Raw genomic sequence first — 21,597 nt, 5'->3', positions numbered from 1 at the left:
TATATATATATATATATATATATATATATATATATATAAATATATATGTCTGCTGAATGTTAATCAATCATGTATTTAACAACCTTTGGAAGAACTTGAACACTTAAAAATAAAAGTAGCACTTTCTTGAACTGTTTTCTTAGATTCTTCAGGGTGGACAAAGCTTAAAATTTTTCAGCCACTATATTATCAGCGGCCAACTTCCCCTCCCAGTATTGTTATCTATGATAGCCAAAATTTCCATATCGGCCGAGTTCTAATATAAAGAAGGCAAATATCCAAATTAATGGTTCTACCTCTAGTCCCAGCTTATATGTGGAAGGATACATTAATTAACATTTTCCATAAACTGCAGCTCCACAAAAGCCAACCACATTAAAATGGTTGTTAATGATACTGACCTCTTTACAAGATATTTTTTTATACTGTGAAAACCTGGAATCTTCATATTCCATGTGGATCCATGTGTGCTGCAGACTGAATACTCTCCAGCCCATGGTTAGTACTTACCGAGACAATGTGCCCCGTCATGTCAGACAGCAAAGAGCTGCTCAAGAGCACCAGCCTCTGAACGTAATCTGATTGAGCATCCACAAGATGCAACACGACAAGCCCCGATCCACACAAACTCCACCCTGCAAACCACATGACTCAAAGGATCTAATAGCAGACACCACGGGCCACGTCCACAGGTCTCATGTCCATTCCCTAATAAGTTAGAGCTGGTTTGGAGTCATGAGGTCGACACAAGAGCCAGATCACTTTATTCCTCAGATGATTTGTTTCTCAAATGAATTCTTACTTCCACAATCTCACTTTCTGGTTTCAGATGCTTTTAATACAGTTAGCGGTTACGTAAAATGCCATTCCATTTAAGATACAGTAGATGATGGCTTATGTGCTTTCAAACGTTTTTTGTCAGAAGAAGCAAAATCACCACCAGCAGACCTGGATAAAGATTACTTTCACACCAAAACGGAACTGAAAGAAAACACTAAGAGCAGCATAAAAATAAGATTAACGACATGTTTGCAGCAAATTCCTGAGAATTCGTCAGGAATAACCTGGATTTAAGTGTTTGAAAACATACAGGCGTTCTGCTCAGTGGTGTGTTGTCAGAAGCATTTGTAATATGGGGCGGATACACGCGCTAGCTAAGATGCTACTGACTTTGAGTGCCGCTTCTCTCACACATCCTAACCCCGCCCCCCCACCCCGATCAACAACTTCCTCCGCTAAAGACGTACTGTGTGTACCAGACTCCGCATGCACTGTCCGCAGATTGTTAAAACTTCGTACTCGAGTGTACATGCTGATGGGCTGCAGCCCAGCTCTGCAGGCAAGGGGCGTTTACCTTCGGGCCAAACTGAGGTCGCCGATTGGTCGTTTGCTGACACGCCTAATGGATTGCTTGACAGGTCGCAAAAACAAACAAACAAAAAAAACGAGAGCTGCCGGCGGCCCTGGGTAGAGACAGCTGGCAGCCTAGGAGCAACAATAGCGGTGCTCTGTGTTTATATGTGGTTAATAAAAAGTAAAAAAAAACAACAACAAAAAAAACAGGGAGCGCTGGCCCTGCAGCCCACACATCAGACCAGCCCACCGGGAAATCTCCAGACCCTCCCGCAGCCACTCCGGGCTTGATTTTCAGAGAGTCAGAGTCAGAGTTTCTTTATTGTCATTCGCACCTCATGTGGTACATGTGGTGGAGCGAAATTATGTACACGGGGTCCCAGTTACATCCGACAATAAAATGTATAAGAAAAACAGTAATAACATCTAAGATATGAACTAAGAAAAACATCAACTAAATATACACTAAGCACTCATAACATAAAACATTGAACATCAGCACAAACATGAACATGAGTCTGTGAGCAGATGTGCACGCATGAACACATCAACATTGAAACAGATCAGCAGCAACATGAAACAGATCAGCAGCAACATGATATGGTTTTTCACAGTGATTATTCTAGTTAGAGATTCATGAGTCTAACAGCCTCAGGGTAGAAGCTGTTCCTCAGTCTAGTGGTTCTACACTTAATGCTCCTTAACCTCCTTCCTGAGGGGAGTGGGGCAAAAAGTGTGTGTGCTGGGTGGGTGGGGTCCTTCATGATGCAGGTGGCCCTCTTCCTGCATCTGGAGGTGTAGATGTCTGTGATGGTGGGGAGACTGATTCCAACAGATTTCTGTGCAGCCTTCACCACTCTCTGCAAAGCTTTTCTTTCTGCAGCTGTGCAGCCTCCATGCCACACATTGATGCTCGAGCACAGGATGCTCTCCACTGCACACCTGTAGAAGGAGGTGAGGACTGAGCTTCCCAGACCAGCTCGCCTCAGCCGTCTGAGGAAGTAGAGTCTCTGATGAGCTTTCTTGATCAGGCTGGTGGTGTTGTTGCTCCAGCTGAGGTGGTCATTCATGTGTACACCCAAGTACTTGTAGCTGGAGACCACTTCCACCGCAGATCCTCTTATGTTCAGGGGGGTGTAGGTGTTTTTGTTCCTTCTGAAGTCCACAATCATCTCCTTTGTCTTCTTCACATTGATGTGAAGGTTATTCTCTCTGCACCAGCTCTCCAGGTGTTCCACCTCTTGCCTGTAGCTGGACTCATCATTGTTTGTGATGCATCCCACCACCGCTGTATCATCTGCAAACTTTACAATGTGACAGCCTGGATGGGTAGCTGCACAATCATATGTGAGCAGAGTAAACAGAAGGGGGCTCAACACACATCCCTGAGGAGAGCCAGTGCTGAGGGTTATGGTGGAGGAGGAGAGGTTGTGGATCCTCACTAACTGTGGTCTGTTTGTTAAAAAGTCTAGTACCCAGTTGCAGATGGAGGGGCTTAGTCCTAGTGTGGATAGTTTGTCCATCAGGGTTTGGGGGATCATGGTGTTGAAGGCGGATGTGAAGTCCACAAAGAGCATACGGACGTAAGAGTTTTTCTGCTCCAGGTGGTTGAACGCAGTGTGGACCACAGAGGAGATTGCATCCTCTGTTGATCGGTTCTCACGGTATGCGTACTGATGACGGTCCTCGTTGATGTTGATGGTTGTTTTGATGTGAGTCATGACCAGTTTTTCGAAGCATTTAGCGACTATCGGGGTGAGGGCCACTGGCCGATAGTCATTCAGACCAGTCACTGTAGAGCTTTTTGGGACTGGGATGATGGTGGCAGTCTTCAGGCAGGTGGGAACTGTCTCCAGGGTAAGTGAGGTGTTAAAGATGTCTGCCAGCACCTCACAGAGCTGATCAGCACATTCCTTCAACACTTTTCCGGGGATGTTGTCTGGGCCAGTTGCTTTGTGCGGATTAATCCTCCTGAAGGTACTCGTTACTTCTGCTGAGGTCACGCTGAGATGCTCTTCATCCGGTGGCGAGGTGAGTCTGGTGCTGGGTGGTCTGTTCGGGTCTTCAAAGCGTGCATAGAACTTGTTGAGGGCATCAGGCATCAGGCATTTTAACTCTCTCGTGAAAAATTCCTTAATTTCTCACAATTTCAGTCATGGCATCAACTGACGAGGAGGAAGAGATCACTTGCCTCTTGGCAAACAAACAAAGTAAAGGTGATTAAACCAGACCAGGGATGAAGAAGGGAATTTAACTTTGGTGTTGCATACAAAACAGACCGTTGCCGGGCAGTTTATTGTGCGACACATAGTACGTGAAAGTGGTCGTAAGAATTCATTTCTGCGTGGACATGGCTTGCGGACGTCTCCTTTGAGTCCACGTGGAGTCCACCTCGAGTACGTGCAGACCTCTGCGGAGTGAAATAAGCCTGAGTATGTGGGGGCCTTAACGTGGCGTTAAGCTAGCGCTCAACACAGATGTGTCTCCCCAACTTCCTTTGTCCCGTCAGGTGACCTCGAGGAAAAACTGCATGCGGTTTGGTGAGTTGTTGTAGGTAACCAGGAAAACCCGGCGTGGACTTTTTGTGGTTTGAGTATTCTTCTATTAAATCAAGTGGAATGGATTTGTTTATGAAGAAATAGGAACAGCGTTAGGTGAACTAATATTACATGGTAAATGTGTGTGTGTGGGGCGGGATCCAAACAAATATATATATTTTTTTAATGTGAGGGGGACACATCCCCTTGACATATAATTGCTTCAAACCTATGGTTCTGCTGCAAATACACAAAAAGTAGAAGTTGAGCTTGAACCAAGAACAGAAATGTGAAGATTCTGATTAAAACATTGAATCAATACGTGTTGCATTTATCATTAATAACTCTTTCTATCAAATTATCATTTATTTCCCAAAGCCACAAGAGGTCACTCTTCAACAACACCTGAAAATTTAAAGAAATGCCAAACTGCTATGGTCACATGACCCTTCCCATGATCATATGACACACTGCCAAGAATCTAACTTTTCTGACAGGATGGAAAATCTCATGTTGGTATTTATTTATTTATTTATTTATTTTTTTGCTTCTATGGAAATGAGACAGAAACGTGAAAAATTAACTATCTGCCGTCCAGTTTTAGTTTGATGTTCACTTCCTCTCAGCATCAAACTTTCCCAACTATTTATAGGTTGTCTGGCTTTATTCACACTCATTATTAATAAATCCTCTGTAAAACTAAATCTGGAACCCTTAGCAGCAAGTCACGGAAAAAGAAGCAGAGAAAAGAGGAAACGGCAATTTAGGAACAAAGTCCAGAGCTAAGGCTCGACTTTTATTTCAGCTTTCCGATCTGTAATTTCTAAAACTGTCCATCAAATCCTAAAGGAGGAGATTCACATGTCTGACTTTTAAAACGTCTCATCTTTAAAACTTGTATTTTGCTCGTACGCGGGTTTAAAGACTTGAAATGCGTTTTGCCTTTCAATCTTTTCCATCACCGTTTTACTATTATGCCAGTCGCTTTTATGTCTGATCCTTGCTTTTTGACTCTTTTACCCATTCCATCATGATTTCCAGCATGTTGTTGTCTGTGTGCCTGCGGCCTCTGGTTTGAACTTGTCTTCCTGTCACTGTTTTCCTTTCCCACAGACGGGGCTCTCACAGCTGCACGGTGGGCAAAACTATCAAATGTCTCCATATGGTGGGACCTGCTCTCATCTGACTCAAGCAACAGAGAAATCGAACAATGGAGAAAGGAATCGAGAAGGATAAAAAAAAAAAAAAGTGGAATTCTTTAAAAAGAACTTGCTTTCAGGGCAGATTTTGGTTCAACCATTTTTTGACAGCTTGTCTAAAATCTAGAGCTCTTTAAAACCACAGTGTGACAGTGGAGCATTTAGTGACAGTTTTATTTAAACTAATTGCAATAGCAACAAAAGAAAAAAAAACTTTTAAAAAAAAGTTTTGGACAAATGTATTTATTGCTCTGGTTTGGCGAGATAAACCTACAAGTTAAAATTATTTTCTTTTTGCAGTAAAGACATTAAAATAGTTTTTGCACTGTTAAAACTGTGTAAAAAATAACAGAGCAAAAATAAAAATTAATCTTTGTCAGGCCACAATTTTTTTAAATACACACACACACAAAAAAAAGCTTTTTATTTACACATTAACACATATAATCTAGAAGTAAACAAACTTAAGTAATAGTCAATATGGAGAGCAGATAATTAAACATCAATGGCTCTCATGGAACTAATAGAAGAGATTGCTGCTGATCAAAAACAGTATTGTGTTCGTGTTTTTGTTGATTTAAAAAAGGCCTTCAACACTATTGACCACAGCATTCTCCTTGAAAAAATGAATAAATAAGGCATTACAGGATTAGCACTACAGTATCTAGTTATTTGAATAATAGGATATAGTTTGTACAGATAAACGATGTAAGATTTGAATTTTGTGTGAATGGATATGGAGTTCCTCAGGGCTCTGTGTTGGAACCAAATATGTTTATTTTGTAAGTGAATGATCTGGTTGATGTGTCAGGGCTTTTGAAGTGTGTTTTATTTGCAGATGATTTGGACGTGTCATTATTGATGAGAAGCTGACGTGGAAATCTCATGTTAATTACTTAAGAATAAAAAATAGTCAAATCAATTACATTACTGTATAAAGTAAAAAAGTTTTTGAATGACAAAGCTTTGAATATTTTGTATAACGTAACGATTGTTCCATATTTAATCTACTGTATTGAAGTTTAGGGAAAAACATGCAAAATAATTACAAATCTGATTTTGTATTTTACAACAAAGAGCTATAATAATTATTAGTAGGAAGTGCTCTGGTCACCCAACAAATATATTATTTCATCAGTTAAAATTAATAAAATTTTATGATTTGGTTGAATATAGTATTTTACAAGTCATGTATAAAGCTCATTAAAAAATATTACCCCAAAATATTCAGTTAAAAATTGTTAAAAAAAAGAGAGTCATTGTAACTTTAAGGGAATGGAAATGTTTGTAAAACCTCCATTTAGAACTGGTCTGAAGGAGCTGCGTTATAGGACTGAGGAATTGTTTGATATCACCATTAAAGTTTCTTTAACAATTTATACATATGTATATATGTCATATATATATATATATATATATATATATATATACACATTTTTTTTAATAAGGGGCAGATATTATAATAATATTTTTTCTTCTTTTTGCACCCTTTTTATTCAATGTTTTTTTTTCCTTTTTGATAATTTTGTTTAGTTTATTTTGTTTCTTTGAAATTAATGAATAGATGAATTAAATAAATAAACAAACAACAACAACAAAAGCGTTAATTTGTGAAAAATTGCAACTCAGTCCAAAAGCAATTCATCTAGCTGCCCAGTGAAGCTGCTTTTGAGCAAGACACACGAGAGTGCTGATTTTTTTGTTTTATCACTCAAACTTGATTTAAAAGGGCTTTTTATAAAGTAAAGTGTAACACAAAGTACAAGCAAAACAATTTAAAACTGCAATTATAGGTAAAGGGATTCCACAATGGTAACTGTGAGGATCATTCAGAAGATTGTAGTTTAACATCTGGGAGTAAAATGAGAAACAAACCAAACAGACACAAAGAAACAAAGAGGGAGTGATGAAATGACTGAAACTAAAACTTACCTTAGAAGGGACCCGAGCCGTCAACAGATAGACTCGATGTGATGCCAAAGCCTGCCAAGAAAAAGACAGGAGACGTTCAAAGCGTGGAAGGAGTCCTCTACAATGACAGGCCTAAGTAGCATATCAAATCTGTTACAAATAAGTTTCTGTAATAAGTCAAAACAAAGCAAAAAAAATCATAAATAAGAAAAGCAAAAAGTCAATTACACCCCAATTAAAAACATTAGGGCCTTCTGTAAAATGCTATATACTCCTTTACATTATTCTGCAATGATAGCGTATTTCCAGATGTGTAGGCGACATATATCATAAGTACTAATGCACCTCCATACCATCAGAGAAGCAAGATTTTAAACTGAGCATTGCTAAGTCAGGGAAGTGGGGAGTCAGCCTCCCCACCATCACATACATCTACACCTCCAGATGCAGGAAGAAGACCACCTGCATCATGAAGGACTCCACTCACCCAGCACACACTTTTTGCCCCGCTCCCCTCAGGGAGGAGGTTGAGGAGCATTAAGTGTAGAACAACTGTTATTATAATGCACGTAATGCCTAAAACGAACAGATAATATTTGCATTATTTGTCTGTTGAGCTGGGAATCTTGACAAGTTTGTTAGAATTATAAACCACACTGTATTAAAAACAGATAAGGTCGTAGGTTAAACATAGAAAATGATTTCTGAGAATAAAAATAAAATAAAGTAAGACTCTTCTTTTTCTCTCGGAGTCCAAACAGGAACAGATGATTCCCTCCTGCTGTTGCATACCAACAACATTTTTTCCACTAACAGAGCGACGGAGAGCGCTGGCCTCTCGAGAGGCTTTTTCACTCAGTGGGATAATAATATATATTATCTTAGACCACGTGTTGAACTGCTGCTTTGGCAGGGAGTGAGTGCACGTTATGACTCCTCACTCAGACAAAGCCGGTCTGTTTCAAGCTGACAAAATTAGCAACGTATCTTCATGCTAAGAGGGAGGTGTTTGACTTAAATGGTTCGAGCTGGACTGTCCTCCGTACATTTGTTAAAATATAATTAGTAAAGGAATGAAGGGATGAATGAATCCTCTCTGGGTGACGGGGTGCATTATTGGGCCTACCAGACTCAGAACTGTGAGCAGACAGTATAACCTTCAGAACAACTGGTTTAGTTTAAAAAGTCCTAAAACATCCCAGTTCAGGTGTTCTGCAGACATGAGTAGTATTTTTTTTATCTTTTGAGAAAGCAGGCCAACGTGTCCACGTAGGCAAACCATAAAACTGAAAAATAAAAATCTGGACAAAAAACCCAGACATAAAAAAAATAAAGTTCCATAAGCAGGATGCTTCAAATGATCATTTACAATAAAAAAAAAAAAATACAAATTTGACCTCCTTTTTAATCTAGTGCTTATTTCTGAGTTATCTATTTATGTCCAGTCCAAAGTGTCGTTTTCTTCAATAAATGTTAAAACTGTATCAAAAGCCAGGGTTAACATTGACACTTTAGAAATGTAATTTAAAATCTTCCTGCTTTTAAAAGGAACCCTAAAAACTCTAAAAAAAAAAAAACCCAACTAAAAACAACCCTACTTGTATTGCAATGGTTTTAGCTTCTCTCCATTGGCTTCCAGTCAAGTCCAGAATTAAATTCAAAATCTTACTTCTAACCTACAAAGCCATCAACAACCTAGCTCCATCTTATATTAGAGATCTTATTCCTTAGATAGAGAACTTCACTAATTGGCTTTTATGCATGTGAATGTTCCTGTAAAGTGCCCTGAGACAACTTTGTTGTGATATGGCGCTACATAAATAAACTGAATTGAACTGAATTATTGTTCCATATTTTCCTAACAGAGCACTTCCCTCTCAGACTGAAGGCTTACTCATGGTTCCTACAGTTTCCAAAAGCAGAATGGGAAAAATATATTTTTCATCTTTCCTCTCTCGTGGAACCAACTTCCAGTTTCTGTCCGTGAAGGCGACACATTGTCCTGTTTTAAAACTCCTTTATGATAAATCCTATAGTTAGGGTTGGCTTGTTATGCTGCTATAGGTTTAGACTACCAGAGGACAAACTGAGCTCTATTCTTAAAATTAATTGTTACGATTGAATAGTTTTCATTTGATACTATTTCTATCTTAATGTGTGATTCTTGACCTGCCATTGTGTATCTGTTCTTCTCAAACCCAGCCAGTCGAAGCAGATGGCCGCTTGTCCTGATCCTGGTTCTGCTAAAGGTTTCTTCCTCATGAGTGAGTTTTTCCTTTCCACTGTCGCCTTCATGCTCCAGATGAGAGTTCTGTGTTAAATTCAAAGCAGCCTGCTCCTCAGATAAATAATGTTATTAACGTACTTTTATATTTATGAATGTTTCTGTTCAGTGCCCTGAGACGACTTCTGTTGTGACTTGGCGCTTTATAAACTGAATTGAATTGTAAAAGAAATAGATTAAAAATCATAAAATACTTGTTCCTTAAACTATTTAAATGGTGCTCAGACAACTGCAGAATGACCACAAAGATATTCTAGAAAACTCCAGAAAATCTATGGATATTTGTTAAAATGATCCCCAGAAGAATTAGTGCGCAAAAAAAAAAAAAGGTTTTTTTTTTTATGCTTGTATTAAAAATCAGATGATGGTAAAAAATGTTCCTCTACGTGTAATCCCTTTTGTACATTTAAACTTAAAGCTTTACTTCCCTCTTCTTTATTTCTTTATTTCCAAGGTCCCAGACGTTTTGTTATCTTTTAAAGTGGCCTTGAGCAAAAAGTTCGAGGTTCTGAAGGATTTTCTTGCTTTTTCTTTGGAAATCCAATGTTTTTTAGTTGTTTTTTTTTTTTCATTCACTCTCTGGATTACTTCAGTAACTGATCATTTTTAAAAGAACGAGTTTTTGTTAAAAACAAACTTTTATTTGTCAACAGATAACAGATATTTTCAGCTCTGCAGACATGAAATCGTAGAAGATGATTCCTAAAAACGTATTAGTTGAAAACTTCAACAGTTACGGAACAAACTGGAGTCGCATCAGGGCTTTTGTTGGGTTTGTGATGGATGTTTTTCTTTTTTTCTATTTTCTACAGCCGTAACTTTTAGCTGAAATTCATCTGTTATCGATAAATTTTTGGCTCACCACAGCTTTCATTTCCCTCCCCTGTCCCATATGTTCAGACTCTACAAATTATGGTTTCTAAAGTGAATATTCTAGATCAGGGGTCTGCAACCTTCATGATTAAAAGAGTTTTTCACCTTCGTTCACTGGATTAAATGTGTCCGGAGCCACAACAACCTGCTACACCTGTGGTTATCAACTGGTGGCTCATGGGCCACTTTAGGTTTGCTGGAGGGGACTTACAGGTGACATTATAAACCAAAGCAACAAATATCTGAAGATTTTTAACATTTACTAAATAAAAAGACCAGATTCTTGTAAAGGGGGGGGGAGATTTTTCAGTTTTTACCACCTTTTTATTAATAAAAAAAATATACAACTATGCAGATAGTTTTTCATTTAAAAAATAAAGCATAAAGATAAAGTTTTACTACTTGTAAAACTACTTGTACTCGCTCCAGTGTTCGCATATTTTCAAAAGAAATGACAGCAAATTTGTTTGAACTCGTCCTTTTTGTTGTTTGTACAACCAATAAAATTCTGTTTTATGTCAGTTTTGGTCAAAGCTTGAAAGAGCCGCTGCAGAGGGACCAAAGCGCCGCATGTGGCTCCAGAGCCGCAGGTTGCAGACCCCTGTTCTAGATATTATATCAGCTAAAGGTATGAAACAGAGCATTTATGAATTGCTCAGGGGGCCACAGTTCCTGATTCACAATTAGCTCAGGGTCCAGACATCCAGCATTTATTGTCATTAAGTAAGTTTGTTTTATGGTTTAAAATCTAGTTTTATTTAAAAATGAACCCTTTGGTGGGCCGAACTGAGTTAATCCATGGGCCTGATTTGGCCCCCGGGCCGCCAGTTGGACAACCCTGATTTATAGAATCCAAATCTGTTTCAGGGGAGAGGAAGAGCTGAAACCAGGCCCTTCAACTGTACATGAATGTTTGATATAAATATAAGTTTTTAAACTTGTACTGATACTCTGTCATTGGGCGTAGTATTTTCTCGTGATATTTGATATAAAAACTTAGAGAACCAGAAATCTAACAGCCTGACAGGTGTGGTTCAGAAAAAAATATATATATTTTCCACAAATAAACACTAATTTTCTTGCACATATCATGAAACATTTAGTTTGTTTCACCTAATTTAAAAGAACTTATAGCAAGAGCTTTTAATCTGAAGATCTGCACCTGTGGAATGTTGTACGTGCGTGAGCGTGCACGTGTGTGTGTCCAAACACCCTGTGGCTGTGAGTGGGCTGCTTTTAGTCAAGTCATGGCAGGAGTTGCAGAGCTTTGGTATGCGAACAAAAAAAAAAAAAAAACGCAAAAGAAAAGTTACAATCATTATTTTAATACGAGACTAATTTACAAACTGTGGCTAAAGCAAACCAAGTGAGAAAGAACCAGAATGTGCATGTTTTGAGTCTTTACATGCAGCGGTTTTCTTTATATTTGTACCTGTATTTAGGGATGAATCAGCGTACCTGCAGGTCCATGAAACCAGACACCCTGCAGCAAACACCCACGTTCTTTAGCTAACTGACGCCATCTTCACAGACTTTGTGCAACAAAACCATCTTGAGAAGTCTTAAAGTTGCACATTAAATGCCACCATTAATGGTTTAAAAAGCTTACAAAACAATTGCAGAAACTTCTTCATACAAACTATGCATTTGATTTAATATTTTCATTAATTTTAATGGCATTTTAAACACAATGCCAACAGTTTGGGGGAAGTCCGTTCCTGTTTTGGCACGACGTATACAAAGCTACAAAAACGGCTCCAGTTTTGGCAAAAATAAATACAAATCTGAACTGGACTTTACAAAGCCCTGACCTAAAGACCAACTTTTAAACACTATGAGAGCATTTCTCCAAGCTTGAAGCTTCACTTGCAAAAGAGATCTGCAATCTCAATGGGATTAGCCTGATTAAATGAAGGTTAATAATAATAATAAATGATAAAATATTCAAAACAAACAAGGACGTCTAAATGTGAGTTCTGCTTCTAAAGTACAGAAGAGACTGAGCTCTGCATCATCTTGACCAACAAATCTATTAATATCAGTTTGCAGCTGTACAGCTGCTGAGAAAAAAAAAAGGGAAGCACCCAAATCCTGAGACACTGTTAGACGGAGCTTCTGCAGCCGCAGTCATTTAAAATATTTAACAACCTCACTGTAAGACAACCAGGACTCTGAAGTGATGAGCAGTTTTCTCACAGCATCATTCTCGTGATTAAAATCTCATGATGAAAATGTTTTGTTTTTTCACTCTTCGATAAACAGACCATAATATAAAGTTCTGTTTTAAACGGTGACATTAACTGTTACAAAACACCTTCAACTGCACATCGTTTCACGTAAAGCGTGAGAATCGTCTGCAGTTTGGCCAAGATGAGTGACAGAAATGACGTCAGGAAAGTAGAACAAAGTGAAGTTTTAGGTTCCAGCCAGAAGTTTCTTCAAGACCCACAACAAGCTGTGGCATGGATGGATAAAAAAAAAAAATAGATACATAAACAATAATTATAAATAAATGCATTGTCTTGGATGTTGGTTTAGTTCCGTATCTCTAAAGCAGAAACACAAGATGTTTGAAAAATAATAGTGCAGTAGAAGGACTAGTAAACTTGCACAAGTTAATGTCCATTTAACTGTTTAATTCTGGGCAGAGAGAGAATTTTGAGTTGTTTAAATATTAAAAACACTGTTGTAATGATTTGGGAAGCCAAGAGAGCACCAAGGCCCCCGCTTTCTGCCGCTGCCCATGACATCATACACCGACTTGTATGGCCCCTCTTGCAGGTGGTGGGCTTACAGGAAGACAAACCGATGTTGCTTGTTTGGGCTGAGCCCGACCAGACCCCATGGGTAGAGACCCGGTCACCAGGCACTTGCCAATAAGCCCTTCTCTCAGGCCTGGCTCCGGGGTGGGACCCCAGTAACCCATGTCCAGGCAAGGGACACTGCGGCTCCTTGTATTTTCTTGTCCATACAAGTCTTTGGAATCACTATTTATCTGGTCTGTCACCTAGAAGAACCAGTCTGGCTTGGGCCACCAATAGCAAAGATCTTAGGATCATTCAGGCGCATAAACTCCTCCACCGTGATAAGGTGCAGATTCAAGGAGGAGGCGATTCAATTGCTCTCTTTGGGTCGAGGGTGAGGTTCTGCCTCAGGTGGAGTTCAAGTATCTCGGGGTTTTGCTCGTGAGTGAGGGAAGAATGGAGCGTGAGATTGACAGACGGATTGGTGCATGTCTGCAGTATTGCGGCCTCTGTGCTGGTCTGTTGTGGTGAAGAGAGAGCTGAGCTGCAAAGCTCTCTGTTTACCAGTTGGTCTATGTTCCTGCCCTCATTGATGGCCACGAGCTCTGAGTAGTGACTGAAAGAATGAGATACAGGTGGTTGAAATGAGTTTCCTCTGCAGGGTAGCTGGACACTTGCTTAGAGATAGGGTGAGAAGTTCAGTTAACTGGGAGAGACTCGGAGTAGAAGCGCTGCTCCTCCACATCGAAAGGAGCCAGTTGAGGTGGACTGGGCATGTCCAACTGGGAGGAGACCCCGAGGAAGACCCAGTACACGCTGGAGAGACTATGTGTCTCTGTTGGTGTGGGAACGCCTTGGAGTCCTCCCAGAAGAGCTGGAAGAGGTGGCTGTGGAAAGAGATGTGTGGGCCTCCCTGCTCAAGCTGCTGCCCCGCAACCTGACTTTGGAACAAGCGGAAGATGATGGACGGATGGATGTATGGATGTATGGATGGATGGATGGATGGATGGATGGATGGATGGATGGATGGATGGACTGTTGTAATGCATTTTTTCCAAATAAATTATTAGGTTTCCTACTTAATGACACTAAAAGTCACCAATATCATCATCAATGTTGGTCCTGCCTAGTGTGGGATCATTTAGGAGAGTGGTGGCGCAGAGGTTAGAAGATGGGCCTGTGTTCAGAAAGTCGCAGGTTCAACTCCCTGTACCATCAACATCAAAATGTGTGTGGAAAAGGTGAAACACCCACACCTGTCTCCAACCTCATTCGCCCCACTCTGGGCCCCTGAACAAGGCTCTTAACCCCCACCATTTGCTCCCTAAACAGGTCTTTCTTGCAAATGAGTTCTCGTGACTCAATGAAACCAACCTGTATAAATAAAGGGTAAATGAAAAAAATAAAATAAAATTAAAGAGTTTATTTGAGAAAATCTGGTAAAATTTGTCTAAAGCACATTTCAGGTAATTCCTGTTGTTAACTTAACTTATTAGCAAACCTAACAGAGTTTTTATGTCCTATTGTGCAACATGTGTCTTTCATCCAACCTTTTTTTTTATCTTACACTACTGAACATGGTGACCTTCAGAAATGACTTTCAACACAACAGTACACTTCTACTTTTCAGAACAATATTATTTCAGAGTAATTTAAAAAAGTTAAATAAAAGACATTCCTAGAAGTCATGTCCAGTCCTTTCCACAACCTTCCCACATTTTAAGCTTTAGATATTGACCGAGTGACGACAGCAGCATTTTAATTTTAATTTCAGAATTATAAAGTGTCGTTTGTTTTCCTGCTGTCAAACCTTTACTCAGATTCTTCTTAACTTCATCTTCTACCACAGTAATGCAGCATCAACACATCCCAGAAGTTTTTAAAACCAGTAACGCAGCCGGTCAAACAGAGCCGACCACATCTCATGAATAAAGACACTCTGCAGGGTGAAGACGAGGCGCTCGGGGAAACGTGGATCAAAGCGGTTTCACCTTTACAGTACTTACAAAAGAAACCTCACTCACCAGCACTCTGTGCTCCACCTTGTCACCTTTGACCTCCAGCTGGACTTTGCGCCTCAGGGTCAGTTTCACCCTCCGACCCACCGCCTCCCGCATGCTCTCTTCAACACAAAGAGAAGGAGAAACGAACACAGTGACAGCAGGAGGGAGGTCACATTACAAATAATTACACGACGAGCACACAAATTTCACAAGGGAGGTGTCGATGCCTGCAGCTCCATCGATCAATGCCACAAATTAAATATTTGTTTTATCTTGTATATGAAAGATTTAATTTTAAATCAAAGGCCTAGAATTGGCCCGATGTTTTTGAAGCCAGTGTTTTTAAGATCTTATAAGAAATGATGGAGTTGTAGCCATTTTAATCAAATCTTGAAAACATTAAGCAAAATCTCTTGTGTTGTATCAAACTAAAAGTAGCTGTTGTCAAAGACTTTCAGCTACTACCAGCTCAAATTTTAGCTCATGATTTGTAGAAATGAATGAGTTATAGTCATTTTTGTGTTGACTAATATTAATGAGCAGTGGTGACCATTTTTGATTGAACTGATTCCAAAACTAAATCAGTTGTAGATGAACACTGGAAAATTATATTCAGAAAGGTATACTAAAATCTAGAAGGTTCATGAGTTATTTTGCTAACATATAGAGATTGTCGAGCCTAAAAGCTACTGCTAAAGCTTGAAACAAAAATCTCTATAAATATAACTTCCAGTGGTTCCCAACACAGGTCCTTGAGGAACACCATCCTGCATATTTTACTTGTTTCCCTGCTTTGACGCACCTGATTAGAATGAATGGGTGATTAACCGGCTTAGCAGAACTTGAGGAAGTGATTAAATCACTGAATCAGGTGTGTTGGAACAGGAAACAACTGAAATATGCAGGATGGTGTTCCTCAGGGACCACGGTTGGGAATCACTGATTTTAGACTATATGTTGTGAAGCAGTCTTAACTACAGCCACACCAAACTTTAGCTCATAACTGTAAAACATGTAGCAATTTTTTTTATAAGGTGACTGTGGCAGCCATCTTGAGTTCTAGAAGTCAATCACTTATAGACATATCAAATGATTATTTTACAAAAGTTTTATAAAAATGCATTCAGTAGTTTATGAGATATGTTGCTAACAGACAGAGTTAATAGCAAAACCTTAAAACAAAGATCTTGCACAATCTGTTAATGCTCAGATTATGTGTTGGAGATCAACCTCAAACACTAATGGACCAAATTTTAGATCAATCTCTCAAAATGACAGAGTTATAGTCACTTTTGTAGCTGCAGCAGCCATTTTGAATGCAATTAACTTCTAAAGTTAATAGTTGCTGATGGAGCCAGTTTTGATTCCACAGTAATTTAAATGTACATTTTTGATAAGATACAAAATGATCATACTGTTTTAACGAGCTTCTTGGAAAGTTGGAGATTTATATAAAACTTTATAGAACCAATATCAGCATTAGCTGTAGGAGTTGTGGAAAACTTCTGTCTCTAGTAGTGGACGAGAGGGTAGGAGTTATCAAATTCACCAGTGGAGAAGACCGAGAAGGGAAAGAGAAACAGATAGAGGTGAAATGTGGGTGAGTTTGGGACACAGTGTGCGTCCTAGCCACGGTGGAGAAGGGGCAGAAATGTGCACGAGAACTCAGGACCGCCTTCATGACATCATGTCGCTCCCCTCCAGTCTGAACTCAGACTCACGATGAGGTCACGAGGAGAATCAAAACATTACGGCACGAAGCAGCGGGCAGGCTGATCAGAAACACATGGGCTTCGCTCTGCGTCCAACTCCCTCACACGAGAACTCTGATCTTCCCTAATTAGTTCAGAACCTCCGACAAGTACAAGCAAAACAAAATTTGCCCTCGCACTCTGCAGTCATGGAGCGACTCGGCCTACAAAACGTCTGACGGAAGAAGAAACAAACATCCCCTAATTTCTTAAAACGTAAAGTGTTTAAAACCTGGCACTAGTATGATTTAGAATTGTGTTGCAATCGTAAAAGGCAGTCAGGGTCTTGAGCGTGGTTCTGTTCAAGGTTTCGTCTTGTTAACAGAGACTTGTTCTTTCCCACTGCTGCCAACGTTCTGGTGGTACATGTGACAAAGTGAAGAATTTTAATCAGCTGGCTTCCTCGTACAGATAACTGTTTACTGTTGGTGTTTCATAATGTGCCGTTTGTGAATATACCGTGTCGTAAATAAACTGAACTGATAGTTTTATTTAAACTTGGACTTGATATTTTTGTTGCATAGAACAAATTTAGTTGTGCATTAATGGTATATACTGTCAATAAACTGATTTGAACTATTAATTTTGTCTAAATACATATTGGTGAATGCTTTGCAATAGGCTGAGTCAAGGACTCAAAGGCGTTCCAACAGTTTGGTGTCAGAAGTATAGTTCTCTGTCACGTAAGCTCTCATGTGTTGGCTCCCCATCATTAACTCAGATGGTTTGACCATCATATTCACCACCACCTCCCAAAAGCCAAAATAGGGTGGTGCATGAGGCCAGACTTAAATGGGTAGTTTGAGAAGAGAAATACATAAATTACACGTATCCTTCAAGGCTAAGATATTTGTAAGGCCAGTGCAGAACTAGTTACGACCAGCAGGGGGAAACTCTTGTCATTGCAAAAGGAACGTTAACCCATTAACAGTCTTGTCTGGGGCTCAGTATTTAAATCTACATCTATTAAAAACGTGACGTTCGTGAACGATTCCAATTTTTGGAACGACTTTTTAAAACGAACGATGAGAACCAAGTCATAAACAACTACAAGCTGTTTCTTTGTTTGTTTGTTTTTCTGTCCTCGTGTTTTCCTCCTCAGGTGCAGACACGGACACGTCACTACATACGGCCTACGTCACTGTGTAGGCCGCATGTAGTACTCAAAATGGAACGGCTATGAAACGAACAGACATACGACGAGTCATTCATTGTATATTTAAAGTCAATCATCTCTAACTTGCTGCTTATTTAAGGGATTAAAAAGCTTAAAGAAAATTAAAATTCACTACTCAGTCTCTTCAATGAATGGTTTCCTAATAAATATGTGGGACCTATCACTAGTATCGGGGCTTCTTTGCTACCAGTGATTTAAATATTGATCATATTTAAAAGAAACCAGAACGTATCAAGGTAAACTTCAGGGCGAGGGCACTTTGTAATTGACAAATGCTCCTCTGATTGTTGTGCATAAATCTAAAATTTGTAAAATCTACAACTGAAAAGGATAACTCAGAAAAACTCAATTATGGCTTTGTCAGTGAGGTCATCTGGACGGTTTATTTTTGTTGAAATGTTTCGTCTTTCATCCAGAAGGCTTCATCAGTACGAGAAGCTGCAGCAAACTCAGCCTTATAAATAGCATCTCCTCATAGTGGGTCAACCAGTTTGATGGTGTTCAGATGGTTTCTATAGTTCGTCCTCTCCCTTGTCGACTCGTTTGAAGCAGTCATGGCCAAAGTGGTTCAAAACATCTTGATTCATGCTCAGTAGTCCAGTTAGAATGAATCAGGATGTTTTGAACCACTATGGCCATGACGAGGCCAGTCACAATAAACAATAAATCAATTAATCGCATGATAAATGAAAATTATCAACCTCATTTTCATTTATCGGCTTTATCGTTTCTTTGTGTGTCTCTTTCTACTGAAGACACTGGATGACTAAAGCTCAACTCCGGTGCTCTTCACTGACCCCTCCCTTTCTCTTTTCTCTAAAATCTGTTTTAACGGTCCAAAATCACGTTTTTGGATCGTTAAAAGCAGCTAAGCCGAGAAGCTAAGCTATGCGCTAAGCTAACAGGTTGAACTCGGGGAAAAACCTCTGTCTTGTCGAAGCTCCAAAACTCACAGTTGAAACCCGTGCCTTCGTGTAAAAAGTTGTTTTTTCAAAATTGTTGGATTGTATACCTGGATTATTGAGCATGGACTTTTTTTTGTTTTGAACCAGTTTGACATGACTGTCGACGAGGAAGAGGGCCGGCACAAGAGGAGGGGGCGTGCCAAAGACACCATCTTAGCACCAACATAACTGGCTTGTTCCACTTTGGAGTAAGCTGTTTGGGGGAAGAATCAGTTTTTGTTGTGTGTTTCCTTGACTGGTGAAGCCTTCTGGATGGAAGGTGAAACGTTTCAGCAAAAAAAGAAACTGTCCAGATGACCTGACTAAATATTGTTGGGAAGCTGAGAACTTGTTTACTGATTTTTTTTTTTTAATTAAAAGCATTGTGTGACAAATGCTATGCTAAAGAGCTTAAACCACACAGAGCGTCTGCTATTTTGAGAACAAAAAAAAAGAAAGAGGCACAGCCCATGTCACGTCAAGGGGCCTCCATCCCATTTTTCTTAAAGAGATACGCTGCTTGCTTCTTCACTATCCATCCTTCAGTTCAAACAGTCTTATACTGCCATCCGGTGGTCAAAAAATGTACTACACGCAAAACTAATCAACATTTCTTCTTAAATTTGACAATAATGACTACATATTGTCAAATTTCAAACAATATTATCGTTTATCACAATAATTTCTGAGACGATTAATCAGCCAGCAAAATTTGTTATCGTGACAGGACTAGCCACGACTGCCTCAAACGTGTTAGCAGGGGAGAAGGCGGGCTAAGGAAACCATCTGAACACCATCAAACTGGTGGACCCACTATGAGAAGATGCTATTTATAAGACTGAGTTTGATGCAGCTCCTCAGACTGATTAATTATTTTGGATGAAAGACGAAACGTTTCAACAAAAAAAAAAAAAAAAGGATTTTTTTCTACCTGGATTATTGAGCATGAATCTGGAGGTCTTTGTGCTCAACTGCCTTGAGTCGAGGACACTTTTGTCTTTCTGCCTTTACATTTCCCCCTACTATTCTCAGATTTCATTCATTCAGCAACTGCGATCATGAAAGTGCCGACACAATGAGCCTTTTCCTTCAGTTTTGAATTTCTGATGATGAAGCGCATCAGATCACTGAACCAAAACAACAAAAAGCCTCATTGATCACTCAGTCCAGAGACGTACAGTGATATTGGACTGCAGAAGCAAAACAGTGAGCCAGCGTCACCGTGCACAACTGGGTTTAGTTTGATTGCTAATGACAGCTTCATGAATGAAATAGGGGCGTATACTGTACTATACTTGAATGCGCAAGACTAATTCTGCAACTAGACTTATTATTATCCTTTCATTAAAATCAAGGGCTAATTGTGTTGTCCTTCATTCAGCAATAAACTGGATCAACATGGCAGATACCAACACTTCAGTCCAAAATGAGGAGTCTAAAGGTCAACGTAAGTCAAACTCAAGACAAACTTGGCATGAGCACAATGTTTAACTTTGAAGTCAACAGTTTAGCCTAGTTGCTACAGGGAAATTACACTGATTTACTGTTCTTGTTGAGACTCAGTCATCCATGCAGTCTGTGTTGATAATATCTCACAATCCAAAGGAATTTCACAGGACACACCCCTCTTCCAAAGCCCTGACTCCCATTCTCAGATAAGGAAGTTGGAGAAACCTGAAGGTAGCCAGAAAGCCCCCTCAGGGCATGAAAATCTATTTCTCACTGAAATGCAGAAACAATGAGGAAACTTTTGACTCTTCCTCTGTCGTTGATTAAATCACTGGTTGAAAAAAAAAACCTTCAAATTTGTGTTTGTTGAGCAATAAAACTTTAACTTCTTAATGCTTATAGACTAAGAACTTTTTCAAGTTACAAGTGACTTTTGTGTGCCATTTACTTATTTAACATTTTATACATTTAACTTGAAAATAATCACACTGTGCTGACTTAAATCTGTCTACCTTTGGTGTTGCTTTAATTTGAAAAGCCCCCACATGCTGTGGTTGTCTAAACATTTAGGATAAGTTCACAAAGTTACCGAAAAGTTCGTTGGTGATGTCGGATTGTTCCTCCATGTCTTCTGCCGAGGTGATCCCGAAGCTGAGGCCGGCGGTGAGCGCAGCAGAGGCGGATAGACTCGGGCAGGAAGGGGGGGTTGGAGACGGACCTCAACCGGGAGGAGCTGCAAAAAGAAAACCCTGGCTAAGGTGTAGTCCTGCTGTCTTTAGTTACCTGTCGACACCCCGCAGCTTACCTAACTGTTACTATCCGCTACCATCCTGTGCGCGCACATGAACGCACTTTACTTTAGCGTCACACCAGCAGAGGCGTAAAAACACCGAGTTTCAAGGTGGCCTCGGTGTGAAATGAAACTTCAGCCCAAACGTGTCGACAGTCTGTGCGTGCACGAAAACAAATCACGCAGGCACATTTCTACACTCACGCACGCCTTCAGCAAGTCTTTCCATTCCGTCCAGCTTTGTTTTTGCTGCCAAAACTGGGACAACCCTGACACCTGCTGCCCACCAGGCCCCTGTACAACACATCAAACCCCATGAGCTGAACTGAGGAGTGAAATGAGCATGAATGAATGGAAGTTACTGGTTTATAGTGGTGGGGTCAACATCTCACAGTGGGCCATAAAGGACCAACTACGGGTCCTTAGATAATCAACATGAAACAATTAAAAGTTTTCAACATGAAATATTCACAATCATGCAACATCTATTAAATAGGTTTACATAAAACAATGAACTTATAAAATCAACACATAATTGCGTGCATATATATATACATATATATATATATATATATATATATA

At 39.6% G+C, this 21,597-nt stretch overlaps 1 protein-coding gene across 1 annotated transcript in view; it reads right to left on the bottom strand.

Annotated features, from left to right (window-relative positions):
* LOC119425720 (F-actin-uncapping protein LRRC16A) overlaps positions 1 to 20,909 on the bottom strand; it is a 48,023-nt gene extending 27,114 nt beyond the window's left edge. The window contains exons 1-3 of the mRNA XM_037693264.1: positions 20,815 to 20,909; positions 14,926 to 15,023; positions 7,022 to 7,072 (exon numbers count right to left, since the gene is read on the bottom strand). Coding sequence (XP_037549192.1) covers positions 7,022 to 7,072; positions 14,926 to 15,023; positions 20,815 to 20,851 — 186 coding nt within the window. The 5' untranslated portion in view covers positions 20,852 to 20,909. The remainder of the gene's footprint in view (positions 1 to 7,021; positions 7,073 to 14,925; positions 15,024 to 20,814) is intronic.
* Between the last annotated feature and the right edge of the window lie 688 nt (positions 20,910 to 21,597).

Source organism: Nematolebias whitei, chromosome 19 (assembly GCF_014905685.2).
Source record: "Nematolebias whitei isolate Nwh7 chromosome 19, NemWhi1, whole genome shotgun sequence".
NCBI classification, from domain to species: Eukaryota; Metazoa; Chordata; class Actinopteri; order Cyprinodontiformes; family Rivulidae; genus Nematolebias; species Nematolebias whitei.
Note: the sequence above shows the minus strand (reverse complement) of the source record. Positions and strands in the feature narration are given on the sequence as shown.